This window comes from Callorhinchus milii, unplaced genomic scaffold, assembly GCF_018977255.1.
Source record: "Callorhinchus milii isolate IMCB2004 unplaced genomic scaffold, IMCB_Cmil_1.0 Scaffold11, whole genome shotgun sequence".
Classification (NCBI taxonomy): Eukaryota; Metazoa; Chordata; class Chondrichthyes; order Chimaeriformes; family Callorhinchidae; genus Callorhinchus; species Callorhinchus milii.
Genome location: NW_024704752.1, coordinates 6,580,319 through 6,606,848, shown reverse-complemented (window position 1 = coordinate 6,606,848; position 26,530 = coordinate 6,580,319). Strand labels below are relative to the sequence as shown.

At 44.6% G+C, this 26,530-nt stretch overlaps 1 protein-coding gene across 1 annotated transcript in view; it reads right to left on the bottom strand.

Moving 5' to 3' along the window:
* LOC103177890 (sodium/hydrogen exchanger 9) overlaps positions 1-12,499 on the bottom strand; it is a 110,662-nt gene extending 98,163 nt beyond the window's left edge. Inside the window, exons 1-2 of the mRNA XM_042339395.1 lie at positions 12,238-12,499; positions 7,786-7,988 (exon numbers count right to left, since the gene is read on the bottom strand). Of these exons, the coding sequence (XP_042195329.1) occupies positions 7,786-7,988; positions 12,238-12,424 (390 nt within the window). The 5' untranslated portion in view covers positions 12,425-12,499. The remainder of the gene's footprint in view (positions 1-7,785; positions 7,989-12,237) is intronic.
* Positions 12,500-26,530: the final 14,031 nt, after the last annotated feature.

The window sequence follows — 26,530 nt, the reverse complement described above, 5'->3', positions numbered from 1 at the left end:
TACCAGTGTGCCAAGCTGGCAACCTGGCACAGTGGCATTAATTACCGTAAAGCTTAGTAACTTGTTTTGTAGACAAGTATGGCAACAAAGTGCACACAGACAAATAGCCATGATGTGAATACCCAGCGACTCTGGAGGACTGCTGGCCAAGTCACAGGTAAAGTTGACTTCTTTTTTTGAACAGTGTCACAGGATGGTTAATGTGCAGCTGGAAACAGACAGAATCTCAGTTTTACATCTCATTTAAACGTCTTACTTGTTCGCCTACAAAATATATAGTCAATCCTGTGAAATGCTTTGGGATGTCCTCCTGGTGTGAAAGGCTGTTTATCATTATTTGCAAGGACCATGATTTAAAAGACGCCACCTCTAATTGTGCTAAACTCCTTCAGTGCTACACTGGAATGTCAGCCTGGGCTATGAGCTCACATTCCCGTGTAACACACACCGACTAAATCTTAAATACAACACAAAATTGCTGCTGGAATTACACACTCTGGTGAAGGTTCAATTACATTCTGGTGAATAAGTAGGTCACCATTCACAGATGTGCAAGAAATGTGTGAGAATCCAAAAGCAAATGGAATAAAATGTGCCAATGTCACTTCCCATTAGTACTTCATTGGTGCAGTAAAGCATGCAGACTTGGGAAGATCGCTGCTGGAATGTGCAAGTGTGCACCCAGAAGAACTGGGGTGATGGAAGTGCAGAGCCTGGTAGGGTGAGGACTTAGTATAAGAGTTGAATCATTTGAATGACAGCCACAGCCCGCAGGCATGTATGCTGTGGCTTGAAGGAGTAGGAGGATAAACACAACTTGAATTTATACAGTGCCCTTCACGTGGGGGAGGGGCGAGGGTGGCGGAGAGCTTAGCACAGCCTGAACCTGAGCTGAGGGGAAGAAGGAGGTGACCATAAGCAGTCGAAGCGGTTGGTTTTCAGTTGTGATTTAAAGAGGGGAAGGAGGGGGCAAGGCAGAGGGATTGATAAGGTGGGGCAGTGGGTTTGCTCATCGAGCTGCTACAGACTCAACGGGCCGAATGGCCTCCTCCTGCACTGTAAAAATTACAATGGTTCTATAAAATAGGCTGAAGGCTTTATCCCACATACGTTTCCGTCAAAATTCGACAGAGACAATGCTCTAGGTAAACTCGATGCAAAACAACAAAACAACATAAAAGCTTTAAAGTTTTAATCCATTGGCAGCCCAACACATGAATAACATGAATAATTTGTCCTTCATTACTGTTCTCTGTAGGGGTCAGTGGGAGATGACCCGTCTGACCGAGGGGAGAGTGAAGCGGTTCCCATATTAAAAGCCAGCAATCGCCTCAATGGTACTGTTAGCTTTCTAAATGTTAATTCTTCCTGGACTTGAGGCATTGATGGGAATACAATTATACCTGTAATTCATTTCCTAAAGCTTTATCAGTCCTTCTGCATAGGATTCAATGGAATCTTGTCTGGACTCAATAAAGAGGAAGCTCAGTCTCTCCTGTAGGGAAGATTTACATTTTCTCAGCCCGAGCTTCAGCAACAATGCTCAATTAGAAAGTCAAATCAGCCTTCAACTGGTACTGATGACCAAGCATTGTTTTCAAATGCGGTGGATGGTAGGCAAAGCTAAGGTGATGCTCACACGGCTCAGTGCACATAGACAAAGTGCAGAGTGTGGTTTATTTATCACGCCCAAAAAGTTGCAATAGCCTCTGGGGTATCGTTCCACAAGCAGTGGCTAAATATCACACTTGTACAGCCAGGTCTTTCGGCTCTGCAGTCGACAGCAGGACTGTCCAGAAATCACTGAGTGGTCTGCACGACAGGTAGTCGAAACAGTTCGAAAGGGGGAGAGGGCCGACCCGAGCGGGAGGTACCCTGCGGTGACAGCCAGCTATGCCTGGCAAAACGCCTCGTCAACCGGCCCTGAACAACAACCATCACGACATGGCCTGGCTGGCGATAAAAGGGACCCCTCCCCCTCGGGGCTTTCATGCATGGTCGAGGTCTGGGCTAATCAGCACTCTGTCCTCGGGCTGGCTGCGCAGGCCAAGAGGCTGTGGCCCACCTCTTCTTGGAGTGTTGTTTCGCAAAGGCGGTTTGGAAAACGATGGAATGGATTCTCTCGCGGTTCGTCCCTGTCACGAGACTCAGTGCTGTACGGCCTCTTCCTGGGCACTCGTAGCGAAACCTCCATCGAGTGTGCCTGGAGGATCATAAACTCGGTAAAAGAAGCCCTTTGGGACTCTCAAAACCGGGTGTTCTTCTGGTAGAACGAGGGGATGGGGAGGGCCTGCCTCAGGTTCGCGCACAGTAGGATCAGGGGCTATATACCGAGGGACAAGCTGAAGTTCGGCTCAACTGCGGCAAAGGCCAGATGCGGCCTGACCCCCGGCAGGAGCCGCTCCGGCACAAACTGCTCAGGGCGCACCCACCGGGTAGCCCACAGGCGCACACAAAACTGACTGAAATAAACATAAGGGTACAAAGGCTCGAGATGTAAACAAAGAGGGTCCCAAAAATGTATCTTCGGTAAACATGTGCGTGTGCGGTGCCCATCGGGGCGCTTCCGAAAGCGGAAAGTGCGCCTTCTCAGCGTGTGTGCGGGCGCGCGCATAGAATGTGGTCTACACAGGGGCGACTCCCAACTGTTTTAAAGGCAGCGTCCCCAAAAAACCTGTGCGCAACCTACGTGCGCTGAAGGAATGCACCGTAAACAATGGAATGTTTTTTGTGTCAGGAGAAAAGAAAAAATTGTAACAGGAGATGTTGCACTTTATGTTTGTTTTGGATTTCTTTTGTACAAAATATTATATTTACAAATAAATAGATATTTTAGAAAAGAGGTTTTCCCACAGCCAATGTACCTGCTGTTCTATCCAGCCATCCTCACCATTCTTTTCCTTTCCACCCATTCTCTTTTCGAACCCCTTCAGTCAGGTTTCCGTGCTGCCCATAGCACAGAAACTGCCCTGGTCAAGGTCACCAATGATATCCTGACCATCTGTGACCAGGGCTCCCTCTGTCTCCTCGTCCTCCTCGACCTATCGGCAGCATTCGATACGGTCGACCACGCTATCCTACTCCACCGCTTGTCCTCCCACCTCAACCTTCAAGGCACTGTCCTTGAATGGTTCAGGTCGTACCTTTCTCACCGTCTTCATTTCGTCTCGACGAATGGCTTCTCCTCCACCCCCCGCACTGTCTCATGTGGTGTCCCTCAGGGCTCTGTCCTTGGTCCCCTCCTCTTCACCCTCTATATGCTCCCCCTTGGTGACATCATCCGCAGACATGGAGTTAACTTCCACATGTATGCGGATGACACCCAACTCTACCTTTCCTCCTCTACTCTCAACTCCACGACCACCGATGTCCTGACAGCCTGCCTGTCCGACATCGAGTCCTGGACGAGAGACAACTTTCTTCAGCTCAACGTGCGAAAAACCGAGGCCCTCCTGATTGGCTCACGTCAGCGCCTCCGCACCTCAGGCGCTGACACCATCAGCATCCAAGGCTGCACTCTCCACCTCTCAAAGCCAGTCAGGAACCTCGGCGTTTTGTTCGACCCTGAGCTGTCCTTTCTCCCTCACATCCGCACCACAACTGGCACCGCCTTCCATCACCTCCGGAACATCGCCAGACTACGGCACTACCTCACCCCTCACGCTGCTGAAACTCTGGTCCACGCCTTTGTCACCTCAAGGCTGGACTATGGGAACTCTCTCCTCGCCGGCCTTCCCGCCACCTCCCTCCACAAGCTGCAGGTCATTCAGAACTCTGCAGCTCGTGTACTGTCCCGCACCAGGCTTCGGGACCACATCACTCCCACCCTCGCTCGCCTCCACTGGCTCCCCATCCCCCAGAGGATTGATTTCAAGATCCTCATCCTCACCTACAAGGCCATTCACGGCCTTGCTCCCTCCTACCTCTCCGACCTACTATCCCCCTACCTACCTGCCCGTACCCTCCGTTCCTCTGGCTCCGGTCTGCTCCACGTCCCCCGCCCCAACCGCCCTACCATCGGTGGTCGGGCCTTCAGCCTCTCAGCCCCCAGGCTCTGGAACTCTATCCCCCAGTGCCTTCGCCTTGCTTCCTCCCTTTCCTCCTTCAAGGCCGGTCTCAAAACCTTTCTCTTTGACCGAGCCTTCAGCTCCCCTCTCGACTCTCTTCCCCCTCCTCGCTCCCTCCCTTCCCTCCCCTCACCCTGACCATTTCCCCCCTGCTCGGGTTATGACCCAACTGTGCAGCGCCTTGGGACGTCCTCCTGACGTGAAAGGCGCTTTATAAATGGAATCTTGTTGTTGTTGTTGTTTGTTCCAGAGACTTCAATTTTCTCAAACCTGCCAACATGGAGTCCCACAGATTAGTGGTTAGTGTGCTCACCTCGCATGTGCGAGGACCCGGGTTCAATTTCCAGCTGGGGCGAAACCTTAGGCAAATTTCCTTACTCCACACTCCTCTGTTTACCTATCAGCAAGTAGTAACCCAGTTGTTAGTCGATTGATGGATTGCTTTCCTAGGTTAATGATCCCCCCCCTCAGAATAACACTAATGACTTGGTCACTCAATCCACGACTGTTTGTGGGACACTGCTGTGCGCAATTAGCTGCCACGTTTCGCCCACAAAATAGACAATCAATCCATTTTACAATAAACTCTGTGAAGTTCTTTGAGATGTCTTAATAGTGTGATAAGGCTCCATATCAAATGCAAGGATTATTATTATTAGCTTTCACACAAAGATTCCGGCTTTAAAGCATCGCTCTTCGAAATCAATCCAGCTGTGGAGGCTGCGTGATTGGCTGTAACTTGCTGCACAGTTGAACGGTCTATGAACATTTATTTGGGTCCATCGCGCACTAATCTCCAGCACTTGCAAATTTTTAACTGTGTTTATAATGGAAAGCTCCAGCATAAACACAGTGAAAAGATGACTTACACAGCCAACTGCGCACATCACACACGATTGTCCAAGTGCACACAAGATGAATGGCCACTTGAACGAGATACCAGAGCGCGTCTGTCCTCCAGTGACTGCCAGTGCTTTAGCAGCAGAGGGGAGCAAACTGAAGCGAAAATAAAATGCTTATTTAAATGGGAGTTGTAATTGATCTCATTGTCAGTGAATGCAACTCCCACTTTCGCTTGGTGTGAGCAGTCACATTCTATGCCTGTGTGTTTGACTTCATGAAGGTTCTGTGCCTGGCTCGTCAATCGTGGTGAATGAGAGAGAGAGAGAGAGAGACCCAGGGGGAGAAAGAACAAACTGCAACAGCTACAAGTCTCTGCAGATCCCAGGTTCAGCTAACAGGCCTCAATGTAAAGTGCATGGAACTAAATTCCTGTTACTCAAAGTGTGTCGCTGAAATGTCTTGATGCCAATGTGTGATACACTCCTGTCTAAACATGCAGGGATAAATAATATGTCTGAGCCTGTACCAATGAACAAACTGTTACCCATATTACCGCATCCTCTGCTCTGTCAAAATCTTATGGGCAACAAAGAGAACTGTTCTGCTCTGTTTGAGTGTGGCAAATTTCCTGACGTGCGTCTCTAACAGGATTTCCCCCATTAGAAGTGCACATCAACGAATTTGCTACACTCAGCGCACAGAGCAGTCATTTCCACAAAGAGGTTTGTGTTCATCATTAACCTTCGCTCCCACCATTGCTCCATTACACTCACCCAGTTTATTGTATTATTTGCAAAAGGCACCGAGACAAACAAAGCTGCACAGCCCTTTTTTTTTGGTCAGCCGGGTGTCTGACACGTGCAGAAACCCCTCACTATGCTTAAGAATATCCATACCAACTAAGAATTCCGTGCATCCTACCTACACAGATGTTTATCGGAATGAAACATGCACTCTCTCCCTGGGGGGATGCATCCTGTTTATCTAATTCCGGAAAGCATTAGATGCAGGTTGGCAAGAGTCCAAGACTCGGGGACCCCAGAGTGTGCATTGGGGTAACTGCTTGAGTCTAATCAGCGAAACTGCATAGCTTGCCACTAGAGCGCTGTCTGGCAAGCTTTCCGGCTGCTTGTCCAGCTAGGGCTACCCTACCCATTAGGCAGGGTTAATGAGTACGGAGTGTGAAGAGTCCCTATCCCCATCCCCATGGTCTGCCATTCTAGTTCTGGCTGATGAGCCAGGCTGGCTGTGCTGTCAGTGGTAGTGCCTTGCTGGTGACCAGCACAGCCTGGCGGGCTCAATGGCAAGATATACTGAGTAAGCTGGCCCATCTTTTGGTCCTGTGCAATCCACCTGACGATGCAACGGAGAGGCTTCCTCCGAACCTATTTGCAAAGTCAAGGATCAAGCAGGGAGGTGGACTCCAGGCTCTGGATATCCAAATGCATGGTGACGAATTGGACTCCAGGTAATGCCTTCCAGCAGCTTTAAGCTTTCTGATAGCTTTACTGAGCAAAGCAACTAATCCAGGTCCTCATGTCAGGGGCCTTGGCAAAATGACGTGCCCTGTGAAGCTTCCAGGTGTCAGCTCCTTGGGATGTCTTCCCGATGTGAAAGCCCCCACCCTCTAGAACTCCATCCCGGAATCCTTCCATCTGGCCCCCTCCCTAAGCTCCTTCAAAGCCTGTCTCAAGACCTTCCTCTTTGAATGTACCTTCGGCCACCCTAACATCTCTCACCCCAGCCTCTCACTCCATCCCCCCACCCCTCTTGTTCCCAACTCCGAGCTTGGTTGCAAACACTTAACTGTACAGTGCCTTGGGACATCCTCCCGATCTGTGAAAAGCGCTGTATAATTTTTTGTTGTTGTCGTTATGTAAATTTGTTGTTGTTGCTAAGCGACAATCCAGTCAATGTAGGCTAGAGCGCTCCCTCCCTCCCTCTCTCCTTCCCCTTCCCGCGTTTGCGCAAATCCATCCCACTCCTTGTTCCTGGACTTAAGAAATGGACCGTAGGAAGCCCCACCACTGCATTCACTACAAGCTCGTAAAGAAGGAGTACGCAGGAACAGGTAGATGTGCTAGGTTGCTTAGTTACTTTTTATCAAACCTTGCTCTCGGAAAGCAGCAGAGTGTTACAAACAAGCAGCACTGGTATACAAAATGATTTAGCTGGCATTTCTTGTCACACAACAAGTCCCGCAGCAAGGGAAGTTCCTGTGTGTAACCACTCACTTCCTCCTTAGAGAGCTTCGTTCATACAGCCAATACCTGAACGTCCCCTCACTTTACAGTCAGGCATCTAACAACAGTAATGGGGCCTTCTTCCATAATGGGGCGTAAAATAACTCTTGCGTTTGAAACAGCACCTCATCACTTTCACAAAACATCCCAAAGCACTTTACAGGATTTGCAGTAAAGTGCAGTGAGCCTGTATTTTGCGGCAGCCAATTTCAAGGTGAGCTGATGACCTGGGACCAAAGCCATCATGGCTTCTCAAGCACTGGCCAGCTGACCCTGGCGCACAGCGTGTTGGAAGGAACTTCAGAGGCAAATACATCAGAAGACTGAAAATTAAATCATCCTCCAGTTCATTGCTTCGCTCAATTTTTTAAATTATGTTCCACCCGTGAAACACATTCCCACTTATGGCTATGTCACCACAGTACGATTGTGGTAGAATAGCAATGAGAGTATGAATCAGGTGTTATACAGTATATAGCTGCGGGGGTCTGGCTGCTGAGAAAGGTAGCTTACTCTTGCATTTACACTGATGGTTTGTGTAATACACTTGTGGCTGTGTTATCCTAGATTAAGCATGATCCACACTCTGTCAAGGAGAAAGACACTAACTATTCTGCGTGGAAAAAACTCACCTTCCGAAGAATCTCATTTCCCTGGCGGTCGTTCAGGTTGTCCTCGTCAATGTCCCTCTTATACTCGTACTCGCACAGCCGGTCGGTAACATTTAGCAGCAGGGTGACAGGGCTGGTGGTCACACTCGAACAGCTATGCACAACCCTGTTGGCGGGGTCGGTGGGTGGGATGGTGTAACGAAGGATCAATCCCATTAACAGCCCTAAGCAGCAGACAATACAATAAATGAGTGTTGGTTCAGAAGCTCTCACAATGCCAGTAATCTTATTATTATAATCCTTACATTTGATGATACAGCCTTTCACATCGAGAACGCCTCAAAGCGCTTCATAGCGTATACTGTAAAGTGTTGTGATTTTGTATTTTGTCGGTGAACAGGTTTATACTGATGCGAAATGGAGCCATCAAATCACTCATTAATACAACAACATGCACTTCTGTAATGCCCTCCATGCAGGGTAGCGTCTCATGAAATAGATCATATGTAGCAATTTAGGAAAGCTATTTAATTTAAGGAATTCACTGTTACTCATAATTCTATTTGCATTACACTCTATCCCCTCCCCTAATTCCACTACAATATCTTCTTCACATATCCTCTGATTTTTGAATGTTCCAGCCCTTCACAGAATATACTCTAAAGTAGATTGACTGTGTATTTTGGGGACAAAATATACAGTCGGGCATTGACTCGATTCAGAGGCGCTGCTCAGAAACAAATATTTGTCTCTGAAAGAGAGTGAGCCATGAATAGTCTGCAGATTGCTTAATGCTTTATTTTATCCTTGGGGATTTACAAGATGTAAAATTGTCTTCATCACATTGTCAGATGCTGCGCTGTACAGTTCTAATGTTGAATCTCACAGAAAAAGAACATCTGTCTGCGCTATCCTGGCGACCTGGTCATATTTTTTAGATTAACATCTTTTTGTCTTCCTCCCTGAGGTGCGACTGTACAATTGGTAATGGAGAAGGGAGAGCAACAAGGGCATGGTCACAGCGATTGGATGGAGATGAAAAATGAATCTGAAATTATCCCAATAACAAGGTCAACCTGGCATGCAAAAGAACTTCCTATCGCCTTCATACCAAGCTCATCTTCCTTTGCTCCCTGGAGCCTCTCTCTCCATGTCTGCTTTTAAATGCTTCGTTGAATCCATATTCGCTCTATCTAGAAACCTATTCCATAATTTATTTTGTGTCTTGAACATTCTGTCCCTGCCATTAGTTTCTAGGCATTATAATAAGAGGCTCTGAGCCTCTTCAATAGCAAAGACCATCATTAATGTTCTATTTGTGTCACCGTGCTCCCAGACCAAACCCTGAATATTATTAAAGATCAACGCCTTGCTCGGAATGCTGCAGACCTTTCAAAAAAAAAAAACAATATTAAATTCAAAGTCAAAATTTTAATAAAATGGACCTGGGATTTTCTTCTGTTCCCCCTTTAAAGCTCATCTTATTGTTCTTTGTGGAAATTCGCTGGTGCAAGCTGGAAAGGCGCTCTATAAATGTAATTTTGTTGTTGTTTGCCTCTTTCAACATCAATTTGTAATTACATGGCACACTTCATGGGTGGCAGTTTTGAAACATTTGAATGAATAATTCCCCCACCCAGCTTACCCCTGTCTGGTCTATGTCAAAAACATTTCCCCTTTTTCAGTTCTCCCTCAGCTTGGCTGAAGCAATTTTATTTCAGTCAGCCAAGTGTCTGACACATGTAGAAACCCACCATCGTGTTTAAAAGTATCCAAACCAGACTGAGAGTGCCACACATTATAAAATAATAACAATAATAATCCTTGCATGTGATACAGTGCCTTCCACATCTTCGAGACGTCTCAAAGCACTTTACAGAATATACTGTGAATTAACTGTACATTTTGTGGGCAAAACGTCCCCCACACATGGACATTTCCGTGTTCAGAATGGAAGGCCTGGAGAGAATATTAGGGACAGGCTGGCCAAGGCCAGCCAAGAGCCAAGGCTCGGGGACTCCAAAGTATGCGATGGGGCACTGCAGGATTAACAGGAGCTGAGTAGGAAGACACCCGATTCTCAGTGACACATCAACCTCTCAAAGTCCTCCCGATGAGCCAGGCTGGCTGCGCTGTCATCAGCAGTGCCCTGGAGTACTGTGGACCTGCCTGGCTTGGAACTGGACAACTGTGCACCACAGAGGACTGACCCGATTCCAGCATTGAGCCTGTTCAGCTTCAAAGAGATTCCGCTCACCTTCCCCTCAAGGAGGAATCACTCGATGGTAATTTGTCAGAAAATAAGCTGACTCCCAATGCTACAGTCAACCGGCTGTCCTTCAGATTAGACGTTAAACTGAGGTTCCGTCTGCCTGTCCAGGTGGACCTTAATGATCCCATGGTGCTATTTGAAAAGAGAAGAGGGTTTCTCCCAGTGTCTTGTGCAACAATTGCCCCCAACCCCCACAAAAAAAAATTGCTCACTCATTCCATGGCTGTTTGTGACATTATTGTAAGCAACTGACTGCTGTGTTTCCCCCACAGAATACAGTCAATCCATTTTATAGTATATCCTGCAAAGTGCTTTGAGACATCCCAATGATGTGATAAGACGTTATATTAAATATGCAAGAATTAGGATTATATACCCCATACGGTCTCTTCTGCCCACACCACTTCCCTTCCTCAAGGAAGAACAACCTGAAGTTATCCAGTTAACCATCATATCTAACCGGTCTAACACTGGGATCAGACTTACTTTGAATAAAGCTACACTTTCAGCAACCAATTTAGAAACTCAGCCCAACCCTCAGCTACTATACTGAATTAGCACATTAATAATAATAATAATCCTTGCTTTTGATATAGCGCTTTTCACGTCGGGAGGACGTCCCAAAGCGCTTCACAGAACACACCGTAAAGTGAATTGACTGTATATTTGTGGGCGAACGCGGCAGTCAATTGCGCACAACAATGTCCCACAAACAGTCGCAGATTGAAAATGACCAATTCATTATTGTTTGGGGTTTTTGGAGGGATTAACATTAGGACAGTCGGGGCACAGAAGTAGCAAAAATGGTCAACAGCTGACGATTTGTTGCAGGAAATCACAGATAATGATCGATTTACCCACTGGAAGCAACTGAGTGCAATCTCCTGGCTGAGAGCCCGAGGCTGAACCCTGATTTAGCGTAACGTTAAATAGTGTTTCACTTGCAGAACAGTTAACTCTGCAGCTTCAACACTCCCCACCGCCTGATGGTTTGCACACACACACACACACACACTGTAGCCCTGAGTGACAAAAGTACAACGCCGGATCCACTCTGAATAACACAGACGGTTCGTGTTTAAGAGAGAGAGAGAGAGAGACAGAGATGCCACGTCTCCTCGGTGGACTGCAACTTTTTTTTTGCTGTGAATTATTCCCTTCCTCTTGCACTTTGAGAGGCACAGAGGGAATGGGGGGGAGAGAGGGGGAAAGGGGGGGAGAGAGAGAGGGAAAGGGGGGAGAGAGGGGAAAGGGGGGGGGGAGAGGAAAGGGGGGAGAGAGGGGGAAAGGGGGGAGAGAGAGGGGGAAAGGGGGGGAGAGAGAGAGGGAAAGGGGGGGAGAGAGAGAGGGAAAGGGGGGGAGAGAGAGAGGGAAAGGGGGGGAGAGAGACAGGGAAAGGATGCAAAGTCAGCAACTTTTTGTGTGTGTGTGTTTGAGGCATCTGAGTGACAACCAGCGATCAACTAACTGAGTGCTGTTGTTTTGCTGAGACTCAGTTCCGTTGGAGGTTTGCAGTTTGAGGTCTGAAGTTTTTGTCCGGAAAGGGTTTCTGCTGAGAGCAAAACGTCGCAAAAGCTGCACATTTTTTTTCTCTCTTTCCCCCTCCTCCTATTTTCTCTCTCCCCCCCCCTCCCCCCTTCACTCTCTCTCTCCTCCCCCCACTCTTTCTCTCCTTCCCCCATCCCCTCTTCTTTTCTCTCTCCTTCCCCCCACCCCTCTCTCGCCCATCCCCCTCTCCCCCCATCCCCTCTCTCTTCCCCATCTTCTCTCTATTATAACCCCCACCCTCTCCCCCCATCCCCTCTCTTTTATAACCCCCACCCTCTCTCCCCCCACCCCCTCTCCCCCCATCTTCTCTTTTATAACCCCCACCCTCTCCCCCCATCCCCTCTCTCCCCCCCATCTTCTCTCTGTTATAACCCATACCCTCCCCCTCCCCCCATCTTCTCTCTGTTATAACCCCCACCCTCTAACCCCCACCCTCTCCCCCATCCCCTCTCCCCCCATCTTCTCTTTTATAACCCCCACCCTCTCCCCCATCCCCTCTCTCCCCCTCATCTTCTCTCTGTTATAACCCACACCCTCTCCCCCATCCCCTCTCCCCCCCATCTTCTCTCTGTTATAACCCCCACCCTCTCTCCCCCCCATCCCCTCCCCCTCTCTCCCCCTCCTCTCCCCCGTCTCTGTTATAACGCTCTCACCGTAAAACATCGCGCCGCCGGTTTCGTGCAGGAAGCGGACTCTGCGGTGTTTGAAGAGCCAAATGGTGAGGATGGTGACGATCAGCAAAAAGTTGAAGACCAACAGCTGAACCGACTCCCGGCGGTGACTCTCTCTCACGTCTCTAACCCCCACAGAGTTCTGCCCCCCGGGGCTCGGGGTCTGCATCGCGGGGCGGGTTTCTAACCCCCTTTTTTCTCTCTCTCTCTTTCCCCTTTTGCTCTCTCTCTCTCTCTTTCCCCTTTTGCTCTCTCTCTCTTTCCCCTTTTGCTCTCTCTCTCTTTCCCCTTTTGCTCTCTCTCTCTTTCCCCTTTTGCTCTCTCTCTCTCTTTCCCCTTTTGCTCTCTCTCTCTCTTTCCCCTTTTGCTCTCTCTCTCTCTTTCCCCTTTTGCTCTCTCTCTTTCCCCTTTTGCTCTCTCTCTCTCTTTCCCCTTTTGCTCTCTCTCTCTCTTTCCCCTTTTGCTCTCTCTCTCTCTTTCCCCTTTTGCTCTCTCTCTCTCTTTCCCCTTTTGCTCTCTCTCTCTCTTTCCCCTTTTGCTCTCTCTCTCTCTTTCCCCTTTTGCTCTCTCTCTCTCTTTCCCCTTTTGCTCTCTCTCTCTTTCCCCTTTTGCTCTCTCTCTCTTTCCCCTTTTTTTCTCTCTCTTTCCCCTTTTGCTTCTTTTTTTCTCTCTCTCTTTTTGTTTTCTGCCTCTTCTCTTTTCTCTCTCTCTCTCTCTCTCTCTCTGTGCGTTCTCCTTTTAGTCCCCTCTTCTTCTCCTCTTTTTTTTGTCTCTTCTTTTTCTTTCTTGTTTTTAAAATCTCTTCTTTTTCTTCTTCTTCTTCTGTGGCTTTTATTTGATTTGATGTTGTTGTTGTTGTTGGGGTTTTTTTTCGCGTGTTGCTTTGCAAAAAAAAAAGAGAGGAAAAAAAAATATGTAGGTACCGACTGCTCTCTTGGGGAAGTTTTTGCCAACTTCTTTGCGCTCCCGTTACCGGGACCGCAATCAGCGAAGGGCTGCGCTGGCGATCCGCTGCGAGAGCTGCGGCCAACGCTACCGGTGGTTTAACGTGGGTTCAGAGTCCGAAACACGCCCCAAAAGTAGCCCAATGTTATGCAACCGCCTCCTCTAAGGTGTGGGGGTGTGGGGGTGTGGGGGGGGTTGCAACACACATTGCCCAATGCAGCTTAACTTTTTGACAAAGTGGGTAAGAAAACGTCTTCAGAGGTGGTGGAGGGGGGGGTTGACGGGGTTTAAATGTTTTTTTTTGGGTGGGTGGGGGGTTAAAAGTTAGAAACACGCCCAATTGATGAGAAACACGCCCAATTGATGAGAAACACGCCCAATTGGGCGTCAAACACGCCCCAATCTGGCTACATCATTGCTTCCCAGCACTGCAACCAACACCACGACACCGCCCCCCACCCCCACCCCCCACCCCCACCACTTAGCTCCATCAGCTGACAGTCATTCACATCAAATACGGACATTTATTATGCAACTGAATTACTTGATTGTTACTGGACCATCCATGGTCCGGATTGGGAATCCTCAGCTTGGTTTGGAGACTCTCGCGCGTGGTGATGGGTTTCCCGCACGTGTCGGACACCCGGCTGACCACAAAGAACCCGCAGAGTACACGCGGGAGAGGAAGTAAAGACAGTGAATCCTGTTGAAAAGGATATTGCAACAATTTGGCTCCAGGGGAAAATGGTTGCCCGGGGTTGAGCGCTAAGCAGGCGGAGATCGTCACACTTTGGCAATACTGCGGACCCGTATTGAGTGTTATGTAAGAGTTGTGAATTGTTGCAGTGGATTTTTCAAGCCACACAAAGGAAGGGTGCAAATGTGCTCACTCTCCGGATTGTAATGCGTTGTGACATCTCCAGGGCTTTTATCCTATTAAAAATGATCACAAGTGGTAACAGAAGGTATAGGAACCCGGCAGACAAGTTGCTGAGCGCATTGTTTGGGCATTCACAAGACATTAAATAAAGCTAAATGATGATTGATGGGTCGGCAGTGGGACCTGCAAGGTTGTACGGAAATTCAATAATCCTCGCTCCACCAAAGATTATGCATGTTTAACGTACATCGAATTGTGACACAGCTTAGTTGTGAATACACCTGCAAGCACAACGTCAAAACATGTACAAATACTCCACTTATGTGAAACTATATATATTTAGGAAAATGCTTCCCTTTATGTTTCAGTGGGTAAATGTATCAGTGTCAAGATTCCAGGGGAGCACCAGGAGGGGTAGATGAGGAGAGAGATCTAGCATTCAAGGCCACGCATCACTTAAATTCCCAGGTGCAGAAAGCAGCAAATAAGGCAATGAGATTCTGGCCTTTATTACAAGAAGTCTGGAATATAAAAGTAAAGCGGTGTTGCTCCTGTTATACAGAGCACTGGTCAGACAGCTGTTCAATTTTGGACACCCAATCTCGGAAGGACCCAATAGTCTTGAAGGGTGTCCACTATTGGTTTGCTAGACTAATTCCTGGCCTGAAGTTGTTATACTAAGAGACTGGCAGGCTGGGGCTTTATTCCTTCCAGCAGAGGGTAAAGGGATTATTGTTGTTGACCCTTCCCTCTGGTAGAGGGATCTGTTCCAAGGGACAGAACCTTAAAATCAGAGCCAGGAGAATTGAGGTTAGGAAGCATTTCCTCACACAGAGGTTTATGAGGATGTAGAACACAATGCTCCAAAAAGCAGTAGAAGAGGAATCAATAGTGATGTGTAAAAGAGATAGATACATGGGTAATTAGGTACTTGGGTACTTCCATTGCCTTGGGACGTCCTCCTGACGTGAAAGGCGCTTTACAAATGTAATTTATAGTTTTTGTAGATGTGGGTATGGAGAAAGGAAATTAGGATTAAACTTGTGGAACAGGTCCATTGTCTTATGACTTTCTTCCTGTTCCGGTTTCCTATGTTCCTAATCCACAGTCTGTGCTGAGTTCAGTCAGAATAGCATTAGTCTCCCTTTAATTGGCTTCAGAACTTGGGGTCAGTAAGGGGAATAACCACAAAGGTTCCCAATCTTGATTCACATCTAGCGCCCCCTACTGGCCCCGAGTACGTGGGGCCTTCATGTGAAGATTGGAATCAACTGTAATGCTACCCTTCCGGAGTTGAAAGCTTTGCTAATATTCACTGTCAGTACCATTGTAATGCGGCACTGGAGGGCAACTTCGTCCATTAGAAGGAATAAAGTGAATCGAATGCTTTCAGAAGCAAAGGAAGAGATGGCATAAAAGAGACAAGTAGCTTAGTTCAGAAGGAATAAATCAATAACTTTTAAGTTCACCGAGAATGGGCAGCAAGTGATCTACAACCTGGATAATATAAATAGAGCCCTGAGTGGAAGTCAATGTGAGTTAGAGTTTCAGGCCTATTAGAAATTCATGAAATATCTCCATGGGAATGTAACACAAAACTCACTCTTCTCATTGTGCAATGCAGTTTGCAGTGTGTTGAAATGTCACACTCACTTATTTTCCTGAGGCAGAATGCAGATCAGTTTCATCGCTGTTTATTTTGTTGAATAATTGGCTCATTATTATGAATTGCTGAATGTTGGGAGGGTTTGTACTTTATTAGGGTGCATGACATGGCAATAACACACTGGCCCAGGCAACTACACAGATCATATGAACACTGTGCGGTTTCTGAGGGTTGTTAAAGGTTGGGAGGGTTTGTGCTAAGTAGCAAAGGGGTACGTTGAAGTGATTGAAGACAAAATATGTGCTCTGAAAGCCTGGTTTGGCTCATTAGTAGCACTTTCGCCTCGGAGTCAGAAGGTTGTGGGTTCAAGCCCCACATTGGGATTTGGAAATAAATAATCTAAGCTGAAACTCCAATGCAGTGCTGGGGGTTTGTTGCATTGTCAAAAGTGCCATTCTTCTGATGAGATGTTAAACAGAGGTCCTCTCTGCCTGTGCAAGTGGACGTTAAAGATCCTATGAAAAGAAAAGGGAATTTCTCCCGGTGTCCTGGTCAACAAACCCCCAAATAATAATAATAATAATAATCCTTGCATTTGATATAGCGCTTTTCATGTCAGGAGGACATCCCAAAGCGCTTCACAGAACACACTGTAAAGTGAATTGACTGTATATTTGTGGGCGAACGCGGCAGCCAATTGCGCACAGCAATGTCCCACAAACAGTCGTGGATTGAAAGTGACCAATTTATTATTGTTTTTGGTTTTGGAGGGATTATTATTAGGCTCTGTGTGGAGTAAGGAAACTTGCCCAAGGTTTCGCCCTGCCTGGAATTGAACTCAGGTCTCTCGCTTGCAAAGCTTACAAATAAAATTGGTTGTTTACTTTGTGGATGTTTCTGGGACATTGATTGCTGTGGACAAACTGGCTCTTGCGTTCACCTGCAAAGCACACAGTCACTAGACTTTACGGTAAATCCTGTGAAGCACTTTGAGACGTCCTCTGACATGAAAAGCTCTATAACAAATGTGAGGATTATAATTATTTTATAGATCTTATATGGAAGTTAAGGGGAAATGTTTTGAGAGGAAAACAGAAGATCTTGTTGGCAGCTTAAGCACTCAAAAAGATAGAGGGGTCCAGAATGTTAATGGATGAAGAAGGATTAACAATGGAGTCAACAGAGGTTAGCAGTGACATCTGTTGAAAAGGAATTGAAAACTACAAGGATTTAATCATCTCTTCAAAGTGGAAGGGAGAGATCAAGGTTCAATGATTCAGACGTTGGACTCCATGTGCACTCAGTGCTGTGAGGGCAGACAGAAGTTGAAGCATTAGCAAGAGTGCACGTGGTTAACTCTAAAAGTGAACTTCTTATTCAAGGGGTAGTTACAGGTAATAACACTAGTGTGGAGAATGTATCAGATGTGCATTTTGCCCACAAATATACAGTCAATTCACTTTACAGTCTATTCTGTGAAGCGCTTTGAGACATCTCAAAGACGTGAAAAATGAAAAATGCAAGGATTATTATTATATTATTACTGGCAGGAGAGATGGTGTGTGTGAGACTTCACTGTGAGGATTCTGTGCAGATGGGTTAGACTGATTAGCTCTGGTGTTGTGAGCATGACTTAAATAGCAATACTCTCTTCCTACCAAGCTGCATTTCTGTTTCCATCAAATCCACTGCTTTTATCGGTTCCGTGGCACTACACCCATACATACTATAGCAGTCAATGAACCAGTTAATTATCAGCACAAATAGTGAGAGAGATTGGAAATCAATTTTAAAAATGCACATTCACTTGGCACTTTCAGTAGGAGGAATGGAAGGAACACTTTTGAGCTGTGGCCTGCAGTATCGTCAGCAAGAGCAGAGGTTAGGCATTACATGTTAGAGATGCAGAAAAAAAGCAGTCATCAAGCATCTATTAACAACAATGTGTATTGACCACAAACTCAGGAAGTTCTGCAGCAATGTATGACTTTCCACTTTCAACATCAGCCATCAGATGCAAATTTAGTTCTGCAGACATTAACTGCAGCCTTGTTCTCACTTTGGGTCAAGCGCATTCACTCAAGACCCTTGCAGCTATTGGAGAAGTCTTCATCTACATTCTTTTCTAAAATACTAACCCGTTTATTGTGCCTCTATGTGCAGCCTGGCATTCCTCTGCTTGATCTAGTAAAATGTAGAGTGCTCACATGATAGATTCCAAACGTCTCCCCTCAAAGGAGGTTTACTTCTCATCGCTGGTGTAAGAACAATTGGTCACTTTTAAAATAAATACAAATAAATAAACCTTGCTCTTGCGCAGTTTTATCATTCAACATTTTTTCAGCTGTTCAGCTGAGGCAGAAATGGAGCAAGCAAAATGCCAGTCCACATTGTGTTGACACTGACATCAAAGTTAAGGGAACCGTTATGTATGAAAAGAAGAACCCTGTGGAGAAGCGATGTAAATAGCAAAGAAAAAGTCTACTTGTGATAAATGTATGGGATAATTATTTACTATTCACAACACTGACTGTTCAGAGCAACTATGCTTAGAATAACCTTCACCTTTAAAGAGCTTTAAGTCAGTCGACGAGAAAATCGAGAGTTTATTGAATTCTTTCTAGTTCATAGCTTCAATACCATAGCCATGTGAAAATAATCAGTTAAGCCAAACATTCAAGGTTCACAAATATCAATGGCATTCAGTCTTTGATACTGTGAACCCTGGGAGAATGGCCTTCAATGAGAGGGCAAAGCAGAACCTTTCAGTTAATAATCAACAATCTTGACAGATCAACACAAGCATGCAGAGAGCGTGACCCTTGGTTAATGTGGATGGATATCAGGGAGGGAGACAATTAGGTTCAGCTGCTAACACGAGTCTGGCATTGGTGTCTTAGATAAGACACTGGTTGGTGCTTGGTAAATACAATAAAAAATACTTGGTAAAAAATACAGTAGACCTAAACCAAAAGGAAATATAGCAACCACATGTTGTCACAAGACAGACTCTCATTCAGTGGCAGATTGGCACCCCGAAGGGAATCAGGATTTTGAAGGTAAAGTGGGGCACTGTCATAGGGGAAGGGGTGCTATTCAGCATAATTCACATGTGGGATACTGCTATGCGCAATTGGCTTCTGCATTTCGTCCGCCCACAAAATGTACAGGTAATTCACTTTAGTGTATTCTGTGAAGTGCTTTGAGATGTGATAGGCGCTGTATCAAATGCAAGGATTATTATGCTTAAAAACTTAATTGGGGGTTAAACAGGAGGATAAAATCTGGGTGGTGATTGGCTATCGTAGCCATTACTCCTCAGGAAGGCAGGCTTTGGGCAATGATTGACTGGTCTGAGCTGTCACTCACCCAGATATCAGGCTCTGGTTGGGATTCACGGAGGCACTTGGGAACTTTCCCGATTTCCATCCAGCCAGTCCGCCCCTTTTCTCATTCTCATTTGGATAATTAAAAGTGTAATAAAATAAAGCACCTTTTCACATCGCCAAAATGTCTCAAATTGCTTCACAGGATTTTTACTGTAAAGTGCAGTTAGTGTGTATTTGTAGGTGATTACAGCACCCAGTCTGTCGCCAACAATGTCCCTCAAACAGTTATGAAATGAATGACCAATTATTTTTATCTAAAGAATTGTTGGTCAGTACATGTAGATTAACTGCTCCTTATTCCAAGAACATATAGATCTTTTAAGTTCTCCTGTAATGGTGTTAATGGTGACTCCGACACCCAAAAGTCAGCAATTTTTAGTGTGAGAAGCTAGCTAGTCGGTACCGGAAGTTGAGTTTAATGTTCTTCTAGTTATGGTGAGTCCACAACAAACCATGATAGACCATGGGAGGGCGTTAGAATGGGGTTGCCCTGTCTGGTATTCTTAACATTACCTTGCCCAGAGGGGGGCAGTGTGGGGCAGATTGTCCATGAAGACAGTTGAGGTAGAGAGTGGTGACAACTTGAATAAGGTAGATGATCATTCACTATGAGAGTACTATAAAGTAACTGCATAGTACAGTGCAGTGAAAAGAATAACTAATTGAAGGAATATTTGAACAGAAAGAGAAATGAGAGCAGGGACTGCTGACTGGTACAGAAACGACTCCCTGTTTATCTGTTAAATGGTCCATGAGACACCTAATGATAGACTAAAATCCCATTATCTGCAGCTGCAAGTTCTGGTCAGTTGAAATCCTATTGAGATATGCGTACGAGCTTAAAAATTACTCCACGACAGCTTCTTTTTGAGAACATAACTCTTATTGTCTCTCCACCAACACTCCCTCCCCTCTCCTGAAGATATTTTGGTCAGTTGTTTTTTTCTTTTCCAATGGAACATAATTAATCTGGAGCCTTGCCTGAGGGGACATTATTAATACAGGATGCTTGTCTACACAACAAGTGTTGGCAGGCTATTTGATCAATCGAGGTATCACAACCAAGGCATATCCTGTCCTCACCCAATGCCCACCAGGCAGCTGTGCTCTGGATAATGATAGAGGCCTAGAATTTTGCAAAACATTATAAATTGTCTTAAAAATTTCAGAATGGGCAAAACTGTGGAAAATTCTTGAATTCAATCTTAATTTGGAAGTCAGTTTCCTGTTTTTCTGACTCAGTCGGGTTTGCAGTTTGCAAGGGCACTGCTGATGACAGCCCAGCCAGCCTGGCTCATTGGTCGGATTTGGGGCAGGGATTCTCCCCACTCAATTCCTGGGACGTCCTCCCGAAGTGAAAGGCGCTATACAAATGTAATTTTGTTGTTGTTGTTGTTAACCTTGCAAGCCAAAGACCTAACTGGCAGGGTGGTCCTAGCTGGACAAGCAGCAGGAAGCTTGCCAGACAGTGGTTTCAACGGCACTATCTGTACCCCAACACACACTCTGGAGTCCCTAAGCCTTGACTGTTGACAGTCTGCACCTAATATTCTCTGGAATTAGGTAAGCAGGAGGTGTCTCTCTAAGGAGAGTGTATACCATTGCAATACACAGGAATCGTCATATAATAATAATAATCCTTGCATTTTGATATAGTGCTTTTCACGTCTACTAGACGTCCCAAAGCGCTTCACAGAATATATTGTAAAGTGATTTGACTGTATATTTGTGGGCGAACGCGGCAGCCAATTGCGCACAGCAATGTCCCACAAACAGTCGTAGATTGAAAATGACCAATTTATCATTGTTTTGGTTTTTGGAGGGATTATTATTAGGCTCTGTGTGGAGTAAGGAAACTTGCCCAAGGTTTCGCCCTCTGCCTGGAATTGAACTCAGGTCTCTCGCTTGCAAAGCGAGTGCTCTAACCACTGAGCTACAGGACTCCAAACATGCAGGTGGAATGCACTGAACTCTCGGTTTGGGTTGGTGATGAGTGTGTGTCAAGACATCCTACTAACCCCACAAAATCCACAGTACTTAAATACAAACCGTTTGCAAATTAAGACTGAATTTAATAATTTTCCATAATTCTGGAAGATCTTAATTTTCGAAACAAAACCATACTAAAGGATGGTTTTGGGGGTTTTAGAGAAACACTGGCTTGATTTTCTCCTCCCTAGCCTAGGGGCTATTGAGGTAAATTGCAGCCTCAACCTGCCCTGGCTTAGAACAGTAACTTCAGCCCAGAGCTATATTAGAATGTGAGACGTGATAGCGTGACCTTGCATTTTACCCACTAGCCCATATAGGTCACTGATATAATCACAAAATCGCATTTCTGCTTAGAAAATTTGGAATTTTCCCCTCTTGGAATTGCTGTTGTGGCTCCTTTAGGTTGTGGTGACCATGTGATTAATGCTCTCTTCCTTGCTCAGTATCCGTGTAATGATCTTACATTGATTTAAAGTAAGGCTGGGACCAATAGCTTCAGGTCACTCTGACAAAGTACACTGTAGAAATTCTTAAACCCGAGAGATGGGATAATCTTTAGCAAAGTGTGTCTGCTCAGTATGAGTTTAATATAATTTAATAGAGAATTTTTAAAGCCAGCTGGAAGACATAATAGATGCAATTCCAGGCAGAGGGCGAAACCTTGGGCAAGTTTCCTTACTCCACACGCCTAATAATAATCCCTCCAAAACCCAAAACAATAATAAATTGGTCATTTTCAATCTACGACTGTTTGTGGGACATTGCTGTGCGCAATTGGCTGCCGCGTTCGCCCACAGATATACAGTCAATTCACTTTACAGTGTGTTCTGTGAAGCGCTTTGGGACGTCCTCCTGACGTGAAAAGCGCTATATCAAATGCAAGGATTATTATTATTATTATTCTCTGCTTGTTTTTTCCCCCATTTAATCGTACTTGCTTTTTAGGGTTACTTTACTGCTAAAATGCACTAATAGCAACATGTCAAAAATGGTGATAAAAAATAGCCAGCCTGCAGCTTGGGTGTAAGTCGCTGGACGTTCAAGCAAGTCAGAATTCTGCAGTATTCCTATCATCCCTGATGCTTCTGTACCATTGTTGCCTTCTGCAAAGGAACAACAACTTCATGTGGGAAGAAACAAGACAAGGGCAGTGAGGACAGGCATAGGGGAGGGTCACTTTACTGGTGTTACGACTCTCTTTTGCTCTCATTACTGATTTCTCTTTTTCCCTGGCTGGCCCCAGAGCATCCGTTCTCAGCTGCATGGAAAGCCTTATAGCCTACTCCTGCTCCTATTTCTTATCTTCTTATTTCTTATGTTCTAGACTTGACCTCACAGACGAGCTTAAGTCTCAATTGCAAGCTTGAGCCCACAGCCTTCTGTCCCAGTGTGACAGTGCTACCAACTGAGCCAAACCAACAATAATAATATTTGATATAGCACTTTTCACGTCTTTTAGATGTCTCAAAACACTTCACAGAATAGACTGTAAATTGAATTGATTGTATATTTGTGGGCGAAACACCTTACAAGGCAAAGGTAAATCATTTGAAATGGAGTTATGGGCAAAACACAATAGGCATGTTGCTGTCAGTTGTAGTCCACTTTTAGTGATTATATTTGATTGCAATGTAATAACGAGTAAATGATTCCAAAGAAAACATGCTCTAATGACTTGAGCTGTTAGACTGTGGAGTAGGACTGGCTGTTCTAAACCATTATATAATCTGTAGCACAGAATAGAATTTTATTAACATGCTCAAAGGGGTTTAATTAGGTTTATCATTTTCTAGGTCAACAGAGAACAAGGTGTAAAATATAACCAATTCCATTTACTTAATAAGTTTCACATCAAAGTGCCTCACAGTTGGCTGCGAGCACGAGTTCAGGGGGATTCGATGTGCGGTTGAAAGGGGGAAGCAACGTCTGTGTGATGTAGCTCCAGAGACGGGTACAGAACGGTTGACAGTTTGCACTGAAAGTGGGGTGAATCAGATAGGGTCCAGGAGTGGGGGAATTAAGCATTTATGTATAATATTTACTGTATTTATTTATAAGATTGATTTCAGACAAACTTTGAAATTAGTCTCGAAGATGCAACTGTGATTCCTACTGTAACAGGTCCTAAGCATGGATTCTAGTCATTGAAAATGAAAAACATTTTTTTCCCACTACTCTAAAAGTTTACTTTTTTTTGCTTTGGCTGTTGTGTAAGCTTACCTTTCATAACCAGTGGCCTCAGTGGAAAAGGTAGAAAATGCCAAATGCAACTGTGAACTCAAGTGCACTCAAGTGTTTCAAATGATCAGTTTTATTATGGTAAAAACAAAGCAAAAAACCTAAAAAGCCTCTGTAGTACTTGTTCAGAACCTCGTGCTTGAACCACAGACGCTTTACGCATACATTCAAATTTCTTAGATATGGAGATAGAATATTATTTCAAAGCATTGCACAATTGCTCAAGAGATACATAGAAATCATTCAGTTCATAGTTATTAACAGGATTCTTTGTTATAATAAAAAGGAGGCTTGATTTAAAAGTGGCTTTATATATGGCATCATAAGGCTACTTCCACCAATCATCAATGACAAAACTCAATGTAGCAATTTGGAAGTCTAAGAATAGGTATTATTAATCTAAATTGTTAGGGAGCACTGATAGAATGGATAACTGAAACCATCAGCACAGTGAATGTACAGCAGTAGTAGAGGAGCATACCAGCTTTTACGGTGTACAATTAAGCTTTTAGGGTGTATAGCAAAAGGGTTAGACCATAACTCAGAGAAAGTGATGCTTAACTTCTGCAGAGTGCTTGTCCAGCCTTACTTAGAATACTCTGTACAATTCTGGTTGCCACATTACATTTATAACATGTTTACATTGAAAAGGCAGAAAGGATACGTTTGAAGCAAAGAGCAACTAAATTGATAAGGTAGAATTAAGTACCTGAGATAAGTGAAGAGCTACGCGAACTGAGAGTGTTTTCGTTAAAGACGAAAAGCCTCAGGGGAGATCATATTGAAGAATTCAAGATCACACATGCTCAGAAGAGTGGTTTGGGTGAAGGCCTATCGGCCCATTTGTTCTCATTCCTCCAGGACATCCACTCTACCAGCCACCCATCACAGTATTAAGCTGCTTTTTAAATGAGCCCACTGCCTGGACTCAACCACTCTTCCTGACAACCTGTTCCAGTCGTTAATTATCCTTTTGGTAAAGAAAAGCTTCCTGGTACCTATATCTGAAATTGCCGTTTGCAACTCTAAACCCATGTCCTTTTGTTCTACTGGATGCATCCTAAAGTATTGTTCTGGATTTACTTTATCAATCCCATTTAAAATTTTATACACCTCTACGAGGTCCCCTCAAAATCGTCTTTTCTCAAGACTGAAGAGCCCTAGCTTGTGATAAAGTGAACCCTAAGAGTCTTAACAGTCAAACTGTACAAAGTCAACTCTTTCAGATCTTTATCAAGGGTACATGTCTTCAAATTGCTAGAATATGTACAGGTGCCTATGGCTTCCTGTGTCTCTGGATTAATCGTTTTGGTAATGGGTAGGCTTGCTGACTGCTCTGTTGCCCTTAATCTTGGATTGGTTTTGCTAATTTTTTGAAGCCTTTCCAATCAGTTTCTTCAACTAATCGATTGTCCTTTGTTTAAGCAGTAATCTCCTTGTACTAAATTTATTCTGAGTCTGGTCTCTCAGTTTGTGGTGTGGCTCTAGTGTTAATCTGATATTGTGAAAAAGCCGCACTAGTTCCCTTGAAGCAGTGCAACAACAGGATAACAACAGAGATGATATTCAATGTGGGAGAAATGAGCTATGATAACTAGATAATGTAAACTAGATAATGTAAAGTATTAAATAATAATAATAATAATAATCCTTGCATTTGATATAGCGCTTTTCACATCGGGAGGCCGTCCCAAAGTGCTTCACAGAACACACTGTAAAGTGAATTGACTATATATTTGCGGGCAAACGAGGCAGCCAATTGCGCACAGCAATGTCCCACAAACAGTCGTAGATTGAAAATGACCAATTTATTATTGTTTTTGGTTTTGGAGGGATTATTATTATTAGGCGTGTAGAGTAAGGACACTTGCCCAAGGTTTTGCCCTGCCTGGAATTGAACTCAGGTCTCTCGCTTGCAAAGCAAGGGCTCTAACCACTGAGCTACAGGACTCCACGTTCAGGTTCAGGCTTGTGAAGGATAATTTTAGGACAAACATAAAATATATCTTTACACAGTAAATAATCAACAGCTAGAAATAGATACTAGTAAGGGTTGTCCAGGCCAAGGCACTGGACTCATTTCAGAAAGAGTTGTGAAGCTGGAATGGGATAAAATGCATTACTTTAGACACTCATCACGCAAATCTCTCCTTATCCAATGTTGAATATAGTGGCAAGCATGACTGGACATTCACTTCCTAGTTTTGATTAAGGAGTACTTACAAGGACACTTTTGCCTATATAATATTGTATTCAATACAAGTGTATTATTTATTTCCAGGTCAGCCCCACTTTTGCTTCTCATGCCTTAAGATTCTCTCCTTATCCAAATTCATATAAATTGGCTTCTCCTCTCATGGCTGCTCATAGGAAGTTGCTCGGGCAGCCCGGCTGCTGGGTCACTTAATTTCCAATCAATATTATTTTGTAAAGTGCTTCGAGGCATTTATTTAATGTATAAATGCTATATAGTTGCAAATTATTATTATCTTTGGTTGTCCTTCCACTTGCTATGTGCCCGTTTTTGAAATTAGTTTTACAAGACTGAACCTCGTTTGGTCCTAACTATTTTTGTCTATATTTCTTTTAAATATAATGAAATGAGCACTTGCAGGTCCATTGGATGAAAAGTCCAAATGGATTTTGAAAAAAATCGGAATCAAGAAGTAGAGCATCTTCATTACAGAAATGTTTGGAATGAAATACATTTTCTTCTGAAAAAGAATGCTACTGGTAACTGGCATATACCATTCTCAGAACTCCTACTGTGTATTTACGACATTCAGTTGCTAAATGAGTTCTCGGGTTGCTAACAAAATGATGTCAAGAAGGACCCACTGAAAGTGCACCAAGAAGGCATGTGTTCTCTCAGAGAGTTTTATAGCCAGGTCCAGACTGTCCCATCTTCCTAGCTGAAGGAACACTGTGGAGGCGGTAAAGACGAGAAAGGGAGCAAAAAACAGGACAGACTTTTAAAGAAATATAATCAATTGCACTTATAATTTTTTAAAAACTTAACATTCAAGGTTCTAGCACTATGATTTTACAACATTACATCTGTTTTGTTGAATAAAATAAAGCTTAACCCAAATAAATCATGTACCAGTTCTTAATATTCTCTGAACAAAGTGATTAGATGCTATTGCAGTAAAGATCTGATGTTTGCTGAAGGGCAAGTATGCACCACGCCACTTGCATACGCACAGCTGTACGTGTGGTATTTTT